The sequence below is a fragment of the Simochromis diagramma genome, unplaced genomic scaffold, assembly GCF_900408965.1.
Source record: "Simochromis diagramma unplaced genomic scaffold, fSimDia1.1 OVJJ01000352.1, whole genome shotgun sequence".
Classification (NCBI taxonomy): domain Eukaryota; kingdom Metazoa; phylum Chordata; class Actinopteri; order Cichliformes; family Cichlidae; genus Simochromis; species Simochromis diagramma.
In genome coordinates this window covers 449,437-465,054 of record NW_024386759.1, presented here as the reverse complement: position 1 = coordinate 465,054, position 15,618 = coordinate 449,437, and the positions used below count along the sequence as shown (strand labels likewise).

The 15,618-nt window shown below is 41.5% G+C and overlaps 1 protein-coding gene across 1 annotated transcript in view; it reads left to right on the top strand.

Moving 5' to 3' along the window:
- fhit (fragile histidine triad diadenosine triphosphatase) overlaps window positions 1-14,206 on the top strand; it is a 127,791-nt gene extending 113,585 nt beyond the window's left edge. The window contains exons 6-7 of the mRNA XM_040029155.1: window positions 9,049-9,117; window positions 11,533-14,206. Of these exons, the coding sequence (XP_039885089.1) occupies window positions 9,049-9,117; window positions 11,533-11,631 (168 nt within the window). The 3' untranslated portion in view covers window positions 11,632-14,206. The remainder of the gene's footprint in view (window positions 1-9,048; window positions 9,118-11,532) is intronic.
- The last annotated feature ends 1,412 nt before the right edge of the window (window positions 14,207-15,618 follow it).

Below are 15,618 nucleotides of genomic sequence, written 5' to 3'. Positions count from 1 at the left end.
TGGCCAGGCTGACAAAAAGTAAGAGCTCTGTTTGAGCCAAGCGTCCGTTACCCTTAACTAGTAATGACCTTCTTCACAAATACAATATTAATCATTATAGAAGAAATGATTCATAACCAGCTTAGAGACATATCATTACGTACCACTACTTTCTCCTAATTGACAAAAAGGTTCTTGTACTCTGCACTTAAAATCTTAGTCTAGATGATATTACTTTGGCCTCAAGTGCACTGTTGGACTCATTGTTAACCACAATATGTTCTGTGTGCATATTAAACAAATATGGAGGCTTTCTGATATTTGCACTGCATTTCTAAAATTAGAAATATCCTGTCTGAGTGATGCTGGAAAAGGATTTTATTCATTTGTACACTTGAAAGAGGACAAGAAAGAAAAATCATATTTCTCCCACACTGGCTTCTCTTCATTGCCCCCCTGATAAATCCAGACCTGACTTTAAAATCCTTCACCTGACACACAAGGTCTTGAATTATGAGGCTCAATCTTATCTTAAAGATCTCATAGTACCACATTCAAATTCAAATTCAAATTCAAATTTTATTTGTCACGTACACAGTCATACACAGTACGATATGCAGTGAAATGCTTGGACAACTGCTCGTGACCTAAAGAAAACAAAAAGGGAAAGGCTATGAATAAGATAGGAAATAAATATGAAAAATTAAAAAGGGTAAATTTAACTAGGAAGGAATAAAATATAAATTAAGGTTAAAAATGAAATAACTGTACAACACAAATTAGAATGAAGGGTAAATTTAACTGGGAGAATAAGATAAAATATATAAATTAAAGTTGAAAATAAAATAACTGTACAACAAAATACACAATATAGAACTATATAAGAATGTATGAAGAAATCTAAATATAAATAAATATATACACAATAACAGCAGCTGTACAAGTATTAACCGGAAATGAAGAATATAGTGACCAGTGTTGTGCAAAAACAAAGTCCAGAAAGTCCAGTGTGTGTGTAAGAACTGTATGTGTGGGTCAGTACTGTGTGGTGGTGTGATTGAGAGACCGTATCGCCTGCGGGAAGAAGCTCCTCCTCAGTCTCTCTGTGTTGGTCTTCAGGGAGCGGAATCGCTTTCCTGACCTCAACAGAGAGAACAGTCTGTTGTTGGGATGGCTGAGGTCCTTCACGATCTTCCTGGCCTTGGTCCAGCACCGCCTGCTGTAGATCGAGTGCAGGTCAGGGAGCTCGGAGCGGATGGTGCGCTCAGCTGACCGCACAACCCTCTGTAGAGCTCGTCTGTCCTGCATGGTGCTGTTCCCGAACCAGGTTAAGATGTTTCCCGTCAGGATGCTCTCTATGGTGCACGAGTAAAAGTTCCTGAGCACCTTGGAGGGCAGTTGGAAGTCTCTCAAGCGTCTGAGGTGGTAGAGACACTGACGGGCCTTTTTCACCATGGTGTTGATGTGACAGGACCATGACAGGTCCTGCGTGATGTGAACTCCGAGGTATTTGAAGCTGTCCACTCTCTCCACTGGGCACTCGTTGATGACAGGGGTCTGGTAGTTCCTCTCCTGCTTAGTGCTGAAGTCCACTATCAGCTCCTTTGTCTTACTGACGTTTAGAAGGAGGTTGTTCCTCTGGCACCAGTTCTCCAGATTCCTAATCTCCTTCAGGTAGGCCGTCTCGTTGTTATCAGAGATCAGGCCCACCACGACGGTGTCGTCAGCAAACTTGATGATGGTGGTGGAGCTGGTAGTGGCCACACAGTCATATGTGTACAAAGAGTACAGCAGGGGGCTCAGAACACACCCCTGGGGGGCTCCAGTGCTGAGAGTGGTGGAGGCTGAGACATGTCCGCCCATCCTTACTGCCTGTGGTCTGCCAGTTAGGAAGTTGGAGATCCACAGACACATAGATGAGCTGAGTCCCAGATGCTCCAGCTTGGTGGTGAGTGTGGAGGGAATTATGGTATTAAATGCAGAGCTGTAGTCTATGAAGAGCATTTTAACATAATTCCCCCTTCTAGTGTCCAAGTGAGTGAGTGATGTGTGGAGGAGATGAGAGATGGCATCGTCTGTGGAACGATTTGGACGGTAAGCAAACTGTAGTGGGTCCAGTGTGTCTGGTAGTGAAGAAATGATGAAGTCTCTGACCAGGCGTTCAAAGCACTTCATCACTACTGAGGTGAGGGCTACAGGGCGATAGTCATTGAGAGAAGCAGGGTGGGGTTTCTTCGGGACAGGAACAATGATGGACTCTTTGAAGCATGTGGGGATCACCGACTGAGATAAAGAGATGTTGAATATCTCAGTGAACACAGGAGCTAGCTGGTATGCGCAGTCTCTTAGGATACGACCTGGGATGCCGTCTGGGCCTGCTGCTTTCCTGGTGTTCACTCTCTTGAAGGCTCTCCTTACTTCATGCTCGGAGATGACGAGCACGTTTCCGGTGCTGGTAGTATCTTCCTGTCTGCAGCCGTTAGCGCCGCTAGCACTAGCATCGTTGGAGTCCTTAGCTGCAGCCTCGAAGCGAGCATAGAAAGTGTTCAGCTCGTCTGCCAGCGTCACGGCCGCGTTCGTCATACCGGTTGTTGGTGCTTTATAGTCTGTTATTGTCCTTAGTCCCCGCCACAGGCTCCTAGAGTCACTCTGTTGGAGTTGTGACTCTAGTTTCCTCCCGTAGCGCTGCTTCGCCTCTTTCACCGCCCTCCGCACGTTATATGACGCGGCTTTGTACGGGTCCATGTCCCCCGTCTTGAGTCCCGTGTTGTAGGCAGCGGTGCGGGATCTCAGAGCGTCGCGGATGGTTTTATCCACCCACGGCTTCTGGTTGGGAAACGTTGTGATAGTCTTTGTCTCCACGGTATCATCCGCTAGTTTCCCGATGAATCCCACAACCGCTTCCGTAAACACGTTGACATCATCATCGGAGCTGTTTCTGAACATGCCCCAGTCTGCGTCATCGAGTGCGTCCTGTAACGCGGCCACCGATTGATCCGTCCAGCGCGCGACCTTCCTCTGAACCGGAACTTCCTGTTTCAGCCTTTGTTTGTATTTTGGGATGAGGAAGATGGCGGCGTGATCAGATTTGCCAAACGGGGGGCGGGATTGTGCCTTGTAGCCGTCCTTGACCGTAGTGTAGCAGTGGTCCAGTGTCCTTTCACCCCTGGTGGGGCAGGTGATGTGTTGATAAAAGTTTGGCGCTGCGCGTTTGAGGTTGGCGCTATTAAAGTCCCCCGTCACAATAAGCGCAGCGTCCCGGTGTTGTGTCTGGTGCTGTGTGAGTGCCTCATGCAGCTCGCATAAGGCGGTGACCGTGTCCGCTTGTGGTGGAATATAAACGGCACTTACAATGACCGATGTAAATTCCCGAGGTAGATAAAAAGGACGACACATGATGGACAGTAGTTCCAGATTTGGTGTGCAGGAGCGTGTGAGAGGAACAACGTTCGCACTGTTGCACCAGTTGTTGTTCACCATTAAACACACGCCGCCTCCCCTTGACTTCCCCGAGTCCCGTGTCCTGTCCATGCGGTGAACTGAGAAGAACTCGGCCGGCTGGATGGCGTGGTCCGGCACCGCTGGGTTCAGCCATGTCTCGGTGAAGCAGAGGAGATTGCAGTCCCGAATGTCTCTCTGGAACTTTACCCTGGCCCTGAGGTCGTCAAGCTTGTTCTCCAGTGACTGGACGTTGGCGAGCAGGATGCTAGGCAGAGGTGTGCGGTGTGCACGAGCTCTCAGCCTGTTCCTGACGCCGGCTCGCTTCCCTCTAGGCCGCCGCCGCTTCCCTTTGTTCTCCCTCAAGGTCTCACTCGGCCAGCTCGGATCCGGAGTTAAAAACTTCGAATTGTGAGTACATTGTATACCAATAGAAACAAGAGTGTCACTGTCATACCTAATGTACCCAATGGTGGTGATTTTGCCGATTTAGAAACGCTGAAAACTAACTTAAAAAACAAAGACAAAGAAAAAGTGGTCGGAGCAGTCGTGACGGCAGCCGACCTCACCGGCGCCATCTTTTTTTTTTTTTTTTTTTCACATTATCCTTATCACTTTATTCTTAGGCTTTGTTTGATTTATTTGTGGGGTAGCATTTCTAGGATGCAGAGCCTTCAGGTTTCAGACCCTGTGGAACGAGCTTTTAGTTTGGATTTCAGAGACACACACCTTCTGTATTTTAAAGGCAAATGTATTTATCCTGTAATTGGGGAAATTCTACTTCTAAAGTAAACACAGCCAACAAACAAAATAATAGTTTAATTAATGAAGTAAAAACATTTACTACAGATTATGACATCAGTGTAGATTAATATGGCAAAATTACTCAAAACCAAGAAATAAAGATGTGTAAAAGCAATTGTATAAGCAATGGTTCTGAATTTCAAAGGACCCAGAACACTGCTGCTAAAACACAGTTTTATATTGGAGTGGTCTGAATTTGTCTTTTTATTTCTTTGTAAATTGTAGATAAAAATGCATAATTACTAAGATAAGAGATAAGATAAGATAGAACTTTATTAATCCCTCGGGTGGGTTCCTCTGGGAAATTCGGTTTCCAAAAGCACAGCACCGACAGAAGTTACAGTTACAGAATGTTATATATATATATATATATATATATATATATATATATATACACACACACACACACACACACACACACACACACACACACACATATATATAAATACAGAGACAAATATAAATTAAAGCTGCAAGCAGCGTTATGAGGGCCCTCGCACCCCCGGCGCGTCGAGCCACGCCCAACACCTAAAACCAGCACGTCCGATCTGATGTCACATTGATGGAATTCATGCATTTAACCACCAGCTAACATTTCAACTCATTCATTCATGATTAGTTAGTCGTTCCACTAGGTGGCGCTCTAACCATTACTGACAAATGGCATAACAAACATTTCCGAGCTCGAGTCTCATCACGCCTATGAGCTTTGGGAGAGATTGGATATTGTGTTTTTCAGTGACAGCAGATTACTGCTTTTTGGCGAGTGATTAAAACTCTACGTGCCGCCATGACCACCCCGTTTCCCTGAATGTAAAAAGCTTCGCAATTTAACATCACAAAGGTCTTTAGATTCCACACACAGGAGATTGCATCAATCTGATGAAATCCCTTGGAGGAGTTCGTCAAAGAACGGTGCCTGAAAAGAGGGGAAAATGTCGCCAAAATTACACATTCATTTTAAAATGGCTGACTTCCTGTTGGATTTGGGATATTGCTCCAAGAGACTTTTTTGTAGATCTTGATAGCTCCTATAAGCTTACCAGGTTTCAGACTCATAGATAAAACACAGAGCAGGGGCTGATATTTTGAAATTTTGTAGGGGGCGCTGTGGAGCCATTTTGCACTATTCAATGAAAATGATCACGTGACAACAAAGCCTTCATCCATTTGGAGGTGTGTGCCAACTTTCAAGCCTCTATAAACTTTCCAAGCCCCTCAAAAGCCACTTCATCTTTCATGGTGAACAGCGTTGCCACCAGGGTGCGCCGTTCAGTTTAAAGTCACAATTTTTGCACTAAAGCATCATCAAGGACTGATGGTGATATTCACCGCTTTTGAGGTGGCCACGATGAACCTGTGAAAATCAGTACAACAAAATTAAAGCCATGACATTTCCTGTTGCCACTAGGTGGCGCTGTGCGTATTCCCGACAATGGGCACATCAATCTGTTCAGGGCGGGTCTGACATCATGCCTGTAAAGTCTGGTACTAATCAGACTGGATTTCATTGAGTTATACTAATTTGTTTCTTCATGGCGTGACATCAAAGTTCGCCATGCTGCTGGGGTCACACCCTTTCGCGAAAACTCACAGTTTTCACTGTAACCCAAGACCAACTCCTTAAGGCTTTCCTGGAGAAATTTGAGGCTCTAAATGTAACCCATCACAATACTGTACCCCAAAGTGTAAAACTTGACATTTCCTGTTCCCACTAGGTGGCGCTGTCGCTGATGTCAAATATGGCAGTTGAAATATGTTCAGGGCTGGAGCCTTATCATATGTGTGCTCTTTGGTCCAGATCGGAGAATGTATGACTGAATGAGAGGCAATAAGATTTTCATGGCGAGTCATCAAAATTCGCCATGGCGCCACGGCCTCACGGTATTGTGAAAACTCAAAAGCTCCGCAATTTAACATGGCCCAGGGGTGTAGTTGACACTGACCAAAGATAAAGCTTATACGACTAAATCCCAAGGAGGAGTTCGAAAAAGTTCGAGGCATGGAAATGGCAAAATTAGAGCCAAAATGTCACCTTCACCTCTAAATGGCGGACTTCCTGTTGGGTTTGCGTCAATGGGCCCACTGACTTTTTTGTTCATCTTGGCATGGTACACATGTGTTCCAAATTTCATACATGTAGCTCAAACGATGTGGTCGTAGGGCTGCATTTAACAAGGCATAGGTGGCGCTGTAGAGCCATTTCCCAGTGCTCATATGTAAAACCATTAAAATACAAAATTTTTCACCAGACCTGGCATGTGTGCAAAATTTCATGAGTTTTTGAGCATGTTTAGGCCCTCAAAAAGGCCCTTGTTTGGGGTGAATAAGAAGAAGAAGAAGAAGAAGAAGAAACGGAGCAGATACAATAGGGCCTTCGCACTCTCGGTGCTCGGGCCCTAATAAAATATACGAAGGGGATAAATAGAATAAATAGGAATAAAAATAAAAATACAAGTGAATTGCACATTTCAAGTATTGAGTCTATTGCACTGTTGACTATTAACAAAAGTATTGCACAGTGAGGTGAAGAGGCACTACAGCTTAGTTGTTCCCCCCTCCTTTGTCCTCCTGTCTCCCCTCCCTCTCCCCTCCAGTGAGGAGTTAAACAGTCTGATGGCGTGTGGGACAAAGGAGTTTTTAAGTCTGTTAGTTCTTGTCTTGGGGAGAAGCAACCTGTCACTGAACAGACTCCTCTGGTTGTTTATGGCCGTGTGCAGAGGATGCCCAGCATTGTTCATAATGTCCAGCAGTTTTTTTAGTGTCCTTTTCTCTGCCACTGTCACCAGAGTGTCTAGCTTCATGCCGACCACAGAGCCAGCCTTCCTGATCAGTTTCTCCAGCCTGCATGAGTCCTTCTTTGCTGTGCTGCTCCCCCAGCACACCACAGCATAGAAAAGTACTCCAGCAACCACTGACTGGTAAAACATCCTCAGGAGCTTCCTGCAGATGTTAAAAGACCTCAGCCTCCTGAGGAAGTGCAGTCGGCTTTGGGCTTTTTTATACAGGTGCTCTGTGTTGCATGACCAGTCCAGTTTGTTGTCCACCCACAGCCCGAGGTACTTGTACTTGTTGACCACCTCCACCTCCTCCCCCTCTATCTGAACCGGCAGTGGACCTTCTTTGGACCTCCCGAAGTCCACAACCAGTTCCTTAGTCTTTGAGGTGTTGAGTTGCAGGTGGTTTGTGTGACTCCATGTGACAAAGTTCCTCACCAGACTTCTGTACTCCTCTTCCTGATCATCCCAGATACACCCCATGATGGCTGTGTCATCTGCAAACTTCTGAATGTGGCATAATTCAGAGTTGTAGCAGAAGTCAGAGGTGTACAGGGTGAAGAGCAGAGGGGACAGCACAGTTCCCTGTGGTGCTCCTGTGCTGCTGACCACAGTGTCAGACGTGATGTCCTTCAGCCTGACGTACTGTGGTCTGTCGGTGAGGTAGTCGGAGATCCAAGCCACCAGGCAGGGGTCCACCTCCATCCTGTTCAGTTTTTCCTGAAGCATACAGGGCCGGATGGTATTAAAGGCACTGGAAAAGTCAAGAAACAGGATCCTGACTGTGCCTTTTCCCCCATCCAGGTGTGAGTGGGCTCTATGCAGGAGGTACAGGATGGCATCCTCCACTCCGACACCCGCCTTGTATGCAAACTGTAGTGGGTCCTGGGCATGTTGTACCTGTGGTCGGAGGAGGGTGAGGAAGAGCCGCTCTAGAGTCTTCATAAGATGTGACGTCAGTGCCACCGGTCGGAAGTCATTCAGCTCATTGGGCCGGTTCCTTTTGGGGACCGGGACGATGCAGGATGTCTTCCAGAGGGCGGGCACTCTCCCCAGTCGCAGACTGAGATTGAAGACTCGTTGTAGCAGCTCCCCAAGTTCAGCAGCACACGCCTTTAGCATCCTAGGACACACCTTGTCTGGGCCTGCTGCCTTTCTGGGGCGAAGCTTCCTCAGTTGTTACCTACTGTAAAGTGATATACTCAGTAGTATAGGTATTATCAGATTATTCTGTTATTATATGTTACCTTATATATGTAATCAAAGTAGTTGAATTAGAATACTGCTGTAGATCATATTATACCCTTTAATATAGAGTGTGTGATCTGTATGTAGTTTAGTTCTCATTATACTTTTGAGTTAAAAGAACATATTCACTTATTAGTTTATTAGATAAGTGTGCATCACTCTGTATCCTTGATCTGCTGTGAATGTATTACACTGTTTTCTTGACATGCTTTATTGTTGAATCATAAAAAGAAGGTTGTAAGCAGGAGACTTTGTGTCTAGGGCAGAAGAGACAGACCACATTCCATACCCCCACCTTACAGAGAGCAGAGAAACAACTGCCGAGGTCATAACTTAGGCGCCGTAACAGAGAAAGAATGTGAATGTTTGGGCTTTTACGACTAGGTGGGGGCCACTAGAGGCTATAAGAAGCTGAGTAACACGTCACCATTTTGAGACTTGCAGTGACCCTCTTCAGGCATGTCTCCCCATCATGATGGTCCTTATGCTCTTAAGTGTTGAATTCAAAGAATTGGGAGATTCCAACAGTATATAGTACAATTGTATATTAGCAAAAACTGTTAGCTATCTGTTGCTCCTGGGTCCTAGAATAAAGTCAGGTCAATTCTTAAAAACATAAAAATAAAAAATCCCTGGTGAAAATGGTGAAATGCACCCTCACCCTCCGGTGATTTGTGCCATGCCAGTAACATTCTGATGGCTTCTCCAGCATACTGTGAAACTCTGTCATAGTGCTCCCAGGAAAAAGTAAGATTTTCTCCAGATCAACCACAATATCTAAACCTTGTTTGTATGTTTACAGCATGTCCACGTCCACGTGCTGCCCAGGAAGGCTGGGGATTTTAAGCACAATGACAGCATCTACGATGAGGTAAGATGGACAACTTTGGGCCATCCCTATTACTTCATTTAAAAATGATTTTAGATTTCATTTTAACTAAAAAAAGGATTTTTTTCACTGTCAGTCACTGTGTACAGGACACAAAAACATCTGAGTCAGTGTGGGCTTATACTTTGGTAAGCTATGTGAAAAATGTTAAGAAATAGTTGAGGGTACCAGGACTTGCATGGTTTTGTAAAAAATATGATCTGGGTATTTGATCACTCTGATAAATATCTCAGTTTCGGTGATGGGCAATCAGATACTGGTGAGATGTCTGTGACACAAGACAGCCTATTTCCCATTCTCTCCTGCTCACCAGGAAGAACATAACTAAATGAAAACAGCACTATGGTGGCTGCTGACTTATCTTCTAGTTCTGCACAACTGGTATTGTTCTCCCAAGCTCATGCTCCAGTGTGTCACCACCACAGCAGTATGAAGGACAATTCACTGCTAATGAACTGATTCACATGTGGCTGCTAATAATGTTAATTAAACATCTGAGTTTGAACAAATATCAGTGAGCTATCTAACCCTCAGGAGCCAGAATCCCCAAATCAATTAACTATAGCACTTCACTATGAAAATAATGAACGTGCCTTTCAGGCTATTTCAAATTTCACTGTGATATTTTGAATTTGTAACAAGAGAGTCTGTGGCAAATGAATATCAATGACTGGGGACTATGATATGAATATTCTAATAACCACGTCTAATAAAAAAGAGCTCTCTATACTTCCTGCTCCTGCCTAAGGGGAGAAATGAGACGTGCATCTCCACAGTGGAGTCCCAGCAGCAAAATGGAAATAGGTTTGTTTTTAATTTGCATGTGATCATAAGGTTTATTGTAAGAGCAGTGCCATTTATATTTTCCATATCACATCCAGCAAATGAGTCATAGTTTGAAGATGTTTGTAGGAGCGTAAATGCATAGACAGATTTGTCTTAATTTCATGTCCAATATTTTGCATGATGAATGTAATGGGTTGATACTTGGTTAGATTGGTCAGATTTCATGGCTCATTCGTTTGAGTAATATTTAATAGTAAAATGCAAATGAATTATATCTTTTGGCACTGTAAGGTGGGGTGCTCATTTAGTATAATTAATTTATGTGTTTGTAAGGTAATTGTTGTTATTTATTTTTTATCTTGTGTGTGTTTATTATTGCATTTCTATAAGGTGCAATTTGAAAGTGTACCAAGAAAAAAAAGGAAAAAAGACATGAGATGCATGTATGTGTGTGGAGCCAACCCCTTTTTTGACCTCTTTGTCTCTCTTCATTCTTACAAATTTTGGCAAATTTGGAGGCTAAAAGGAAATCTGATGCTGAACACAAACAAATAGAAGCTGCTATAGACACTAGAACTGAAATGCATGCAATGCAGACTGCTCTTGCTGAGTCAGATGCAAAATTTGGAAGTTTTGCAAAAGTATAGCTATAAAGAGGACTTTGAACCCCACAAAAATGCTGCACCTGAGCCATAATAGCAGCAGATTTTAACAGCCTCTGGGGCCTCACCTAGCTCTGAGTAAGCGCTGGCCCCTATTTTCCAGCCTTTAACGGAACTTGCCTCACCCAGCTGGGTCAGTGATACTTTGGGCTCACATTGAGGTTTTTTAACATTAGTTTGCTGAGTGATCGCTTTACACAAGTTATCAAACACCGGGCACTCACCAAAGTCAACATTAAACCGAGCTGATGTTCTTGGAGGAATTTCTCAGTTTTCAGTGATCCAAAACTCCAATCCAATACTCGTGTACATGTGGGCGTAGCCTGTGTCTCCAAGCAGTCTCAAGAGTGTGGTAGAGATACCAGGAGACAGATTATTACATGAGTGTGAATAGCCTATCCCTATGAGTACAGTAGAAAACTAGATTCTTTTAAATAACCATGTCATATTTTTCAGACAGGAAGTGACCACTTTGCAGTTCACAATTCACAAGACAAGCAAGTTATGAAGTGCAAGCTCCACCAGCTGTTTAGGTTTTACATATAAATCACTGTGTTGACCTGATGTGCTAAGTGTAACTATTTAATTGATATTTTGAATCTTCTTACATATGCTCTCGCTTTTTTTCTATAAACAATAAAAGAAAATACAGTGACAAGTGCAAACAAGTCGAGGAACAAATTCATTATGATGAGTTTGTCAATTTTAATTTAGTGGATCAGATTTTTACATTGTGCAAGCAAAAACTGATCACTGGGTCTCCATACTGAACTTAAAGAGTGGTCTCATGTACAGTTTTGAAGAAGAAAATCTGCACTCTGTACACATTTTTTAAACCCAATAACAGCTGATATCTCAATGCATTTTCATGGACTAGTTAATACAGAAAACAATCCAAATTTGTTCTGACAATATATTATTACATATCACATCTTCATTGTCTTTGTAGTTACAAAACCACGATCAAGAGGATAAGGACATACCATCCAAGTGGAGATCAGAGGAAGAAATGGCAGCAGAAGCTTCAGATCTGAGGAAGCAGCTCTAGAAACCTGAACCAATGATGTCAGTAATTCAATAAAGGCAGCACCGCCATGAACATAAAGTTAACATCTGCAATGTGAAATATAATAAAAAATATTATTGTGTTTTATTTGACTTAATTTGATTATATGTATATTAAATCCTCAAAATCTTTGCTGAATTATGCTGTATATCAACCAACCAAGTCAACCAAAAGAAATCTAACTTTTGAATTTTTTTTTAAATTGATTTGAATTGAAATTTTTATTTCAATCAACAACAACAACAACAACAACAGATTATAATTTTACATAAAAGTACTCAAACAGTAACCGAAAAAGGAATAGGCTGAAGCCTTATGGCTTATACTTATCCTATCCCTTACCCCCATAGAAATAATCAAATCCTTAACCAAGAAAATAAATAACATTGATAAATAAGTTGTATAACAGTTTGAAAAGAAATCAATGATAAATCAAGAAATTAAATCAACACAAAAAATTTTTAACAAACCAAATTTCTATAACCTTGTATGATAGTAATTTTTAAAATCTTCCTGAAGAATGACAAAGAAAAACACATCTTCAGTTCAGCATTAAGTCCATTCCATAATTTCACTCCCAAAACTGACACACATCTATACTTAACATTGGCTCTCACTTTAGGCATTTCAAACTTATAAGACCCCCTTAAATCATATTTTCCATCTCTTAGTTGAAACATCCTTAAAATACAAATTGGAACATTCTTTTTCATCACTCGATATATCATTTCTAAAGTTTTAGAATATATAATGTCCATGAATTTTAACATAGATGATCCTACAAAAGACTGGTTGGTGGATCCCTATATCCAACTTTATTTATTATTCTAATAGCTCTTTTTTGCAATTTAAATATTGAATCCAAATATGTTTTGTATGTGTTCCCCCAAATTTCTGCACAGTAGGTCATATAAGGCAAACAAAGGGAAGTATACAATAAATAAAGGCAGTTCTTATTCAAAAAATCTCTTGTTTTATAAAGAATAGAAATAGACTTGGATAATTTCCGTTTCACATGTTCTATGTGGGGCTTCCAACAAAGTTTATCATCAATAATTACTCCTAAAAATTTTGTCTCATATACTCTTTCAATTTCAACATTATTTAAATTCAATTTTGCTTTAATATTACTTTTACTACTTCCAAATAACATAAATTTTGTTTTACTTTCATTCAATGATAGTTTATTAAATACAAACCATCTATTTAACTTCATGAGCTCTGTTTCCACTGTTTTCAGTAATTTCTTTATGTCTTTTCCTGAGCAAACTAAGTTTGTATCATCAGCAAACATCACATATTTTAAAGCATCAATGGTTGTACAAATATCATTTATATAAAGTAAAAATAACTTAGGTCCCAAAACAGATCCTTGCGGAACTCCACAAGTTACTTTTCTAAGTTTAGATTTCGTGTTATTAATACTCACATATTGGAACCTATTATTCAAGTAACTATTTAACCAAAATTGGACAACACCTCTTTACCTTTCACACTTCTGTAAAAGTAAAGAATGATCTATCGTATCAAAGGCTTTACGTAAATCAATGAACACACCTATTCCAAACTGGTTTTCATCCACAGCCGTTGCAATATTTTCAATAAATTCCATCACAGCTAGAGATGTTGAGCGATTTTTTCTGAACCCATACTGATGATCATTCAATAAATCATATTTATCGATAAAAGAATCTAGTTTGTTTGCAAATAGTTTTTCAAGAATCTTTGAAAACTGAGGCAGCAAAGATACCGGTCTATAGTTTGACACAACCTGTTTATCCCCAGTTTTATATAGTGGGATCACTTTGGCAATTTTCATTTTATCTGGAAAAATTCCAGTTTGAAATGATTTGTTACAAATATATGTTAACGACTGGAGGACACTATGAAGAACTTCTTTAATTAGCGACATGTCAAGGTCGTCACAATCCATGGATTTTTTACTCTTGAATTTACTCACCACTTCTACAATGTCACTCTCACAGACTCCACCAAGAAACATTGAGCTGCATTTACAAGAAGTAGAATCTACTTCATCATTTCCTCCTGGTACAGAAATCTCTTTTGCCAAGTTGGGGCCTACATTAACAAAGTAATCATTAAATTCAATAACTATGCTCTCAGTATTCTCAATCACTACATTACCTCTTGTTACAATACGTGTTGGAGAACATGTATTATGTTGATTTTTTATTATCCTATTTAATACACTCCAGGTAGCCTTAATATTACTTTTATGTTTTTGAAGCAGCTGTTCATAATAACTTGATCTAACTGAAATATAAAAGCTACACAGTGAATGTTTTTTTCCTCCTAAGGTCAGCAGTATTGTACAGATGAAAGAAGGCAGTCACTGACATTTCTTTAATGAAACACAGAGGACATGTGCTTGAAAAGAGTAACCACGGTTCCTTACAGCATTACTGTATTATAGAATTTGTGTAGTATCTGTATTTGGACACTGTGCTTCACAGATTTTCAGGGCCAAGTAGATTGACTTCACTTTTGCCTGAATCTAGTATTTGAAAATAAAGGCCCTTCTGGCCTTTATGTCTTATGAAACAGCTTGCAGCTTAACTAGGTTTTTTTTGTGTCATCAGGCTTCATAGCTAAGGTTTCTTTGAGTTTGGCAGTTTATTCCCTCTTGGGTATCAAAGTGTAAAAATCTTGTAGAGTACTCCAGAAGAGTCAAATGTAGTTGCTAAAGGGGCTGAATTAACAGTCTGAATGATTTTCTAAATACGTTTACAGATTGAGTGAGAAAAATTCCTTTATTAACATTTATAAAAATAAAATGTATTAAAATATTTATTAGATTATATAACAATTATTTAAATCAGTGACCTAAATTTGCACAAGAAATACAGTGGGGCAAAAAAGTATTTAGTCAGCCACCGATTGTGCAAGTTCCCCCACCTAAAATGATGACAGAGGTCAGTAATTTGCACCAGAGGTACACTTCAACTGTGAGAGACAGAATGTGAAAAAAAAAATCCATGAATCCACATGGTAGGATTTGTAAAGAATTCATTCGTAAATCAGGGTGGAAAATAAGTATTTGGTCAATAACAAAAATACAACTCAATACTTTGTAACATAACCTTTGTTGGCAATAACAGAGGTCAAACGTTTACTATAGGTCTTTACCAGGTTTGCACACACAGTAGCTGGTATTTTGGCCCATTCCTCCATGCAGATCTTCTCGAGAGCAGTGATGTTTTGGGGCTGTCGCCGAGCAACACGGACTTTCAACTCCCGCCACAGATTTTCTATGGGGTTGAGGTCTGGAGACTGGCTAGGCCACTCCAGGACTTTCAAATGCTTCTTACGGAGCCACTCCTTTGTTGCCCGGCGGTGTGTTTTGGATCATTGTCATGTTGGAAGACCCAGCCTCGTTTCATCTTCAAAGTTCTCACTGATGGAAGGAGGTTTTGGCTCAAAATCTCACGATACATGGCCCCATTCATTCTGTCCTTAACACGGATCAGTCGTCCTGTCCCCTTGGCAGAAAAACAGCCCCATAGCATGATGTTTCCACCCCCATGCTTCACAGTAGGTATGGTGTTCTTGGGATGCAACTCAGTATTCTTCTTCCTCCAAACACAACGAGTTGAGTTTATACCAAAAAGTTCTACTTTGGTTTCATCTGACCACATGACATTCTCCCAATCCTCTGCTGTATCATCCATGTGCTCTCTGGCAAACTTCAGACGGGCCTGGACATGCACTGGCTTCAGCAGCGGAACACGTCTGGCACTGCGGGATTTGATTCCCTGCCGTTGTAGTGTGTTACTGATGGTGACCTTTGTTACTTTGGTCCCAGCTCTCTGCAGGTCATTCACCAGGTCCCCCCGTGTGGTTCTGGGATCTTTGCTCACCGTTCTCATGATCATTTTGACCCCACGGGATGAGATCTTGCGTGGAGCCCCAGATCGAGGGAGATTATCAGTGGTCTTGTATGTCTTCCAT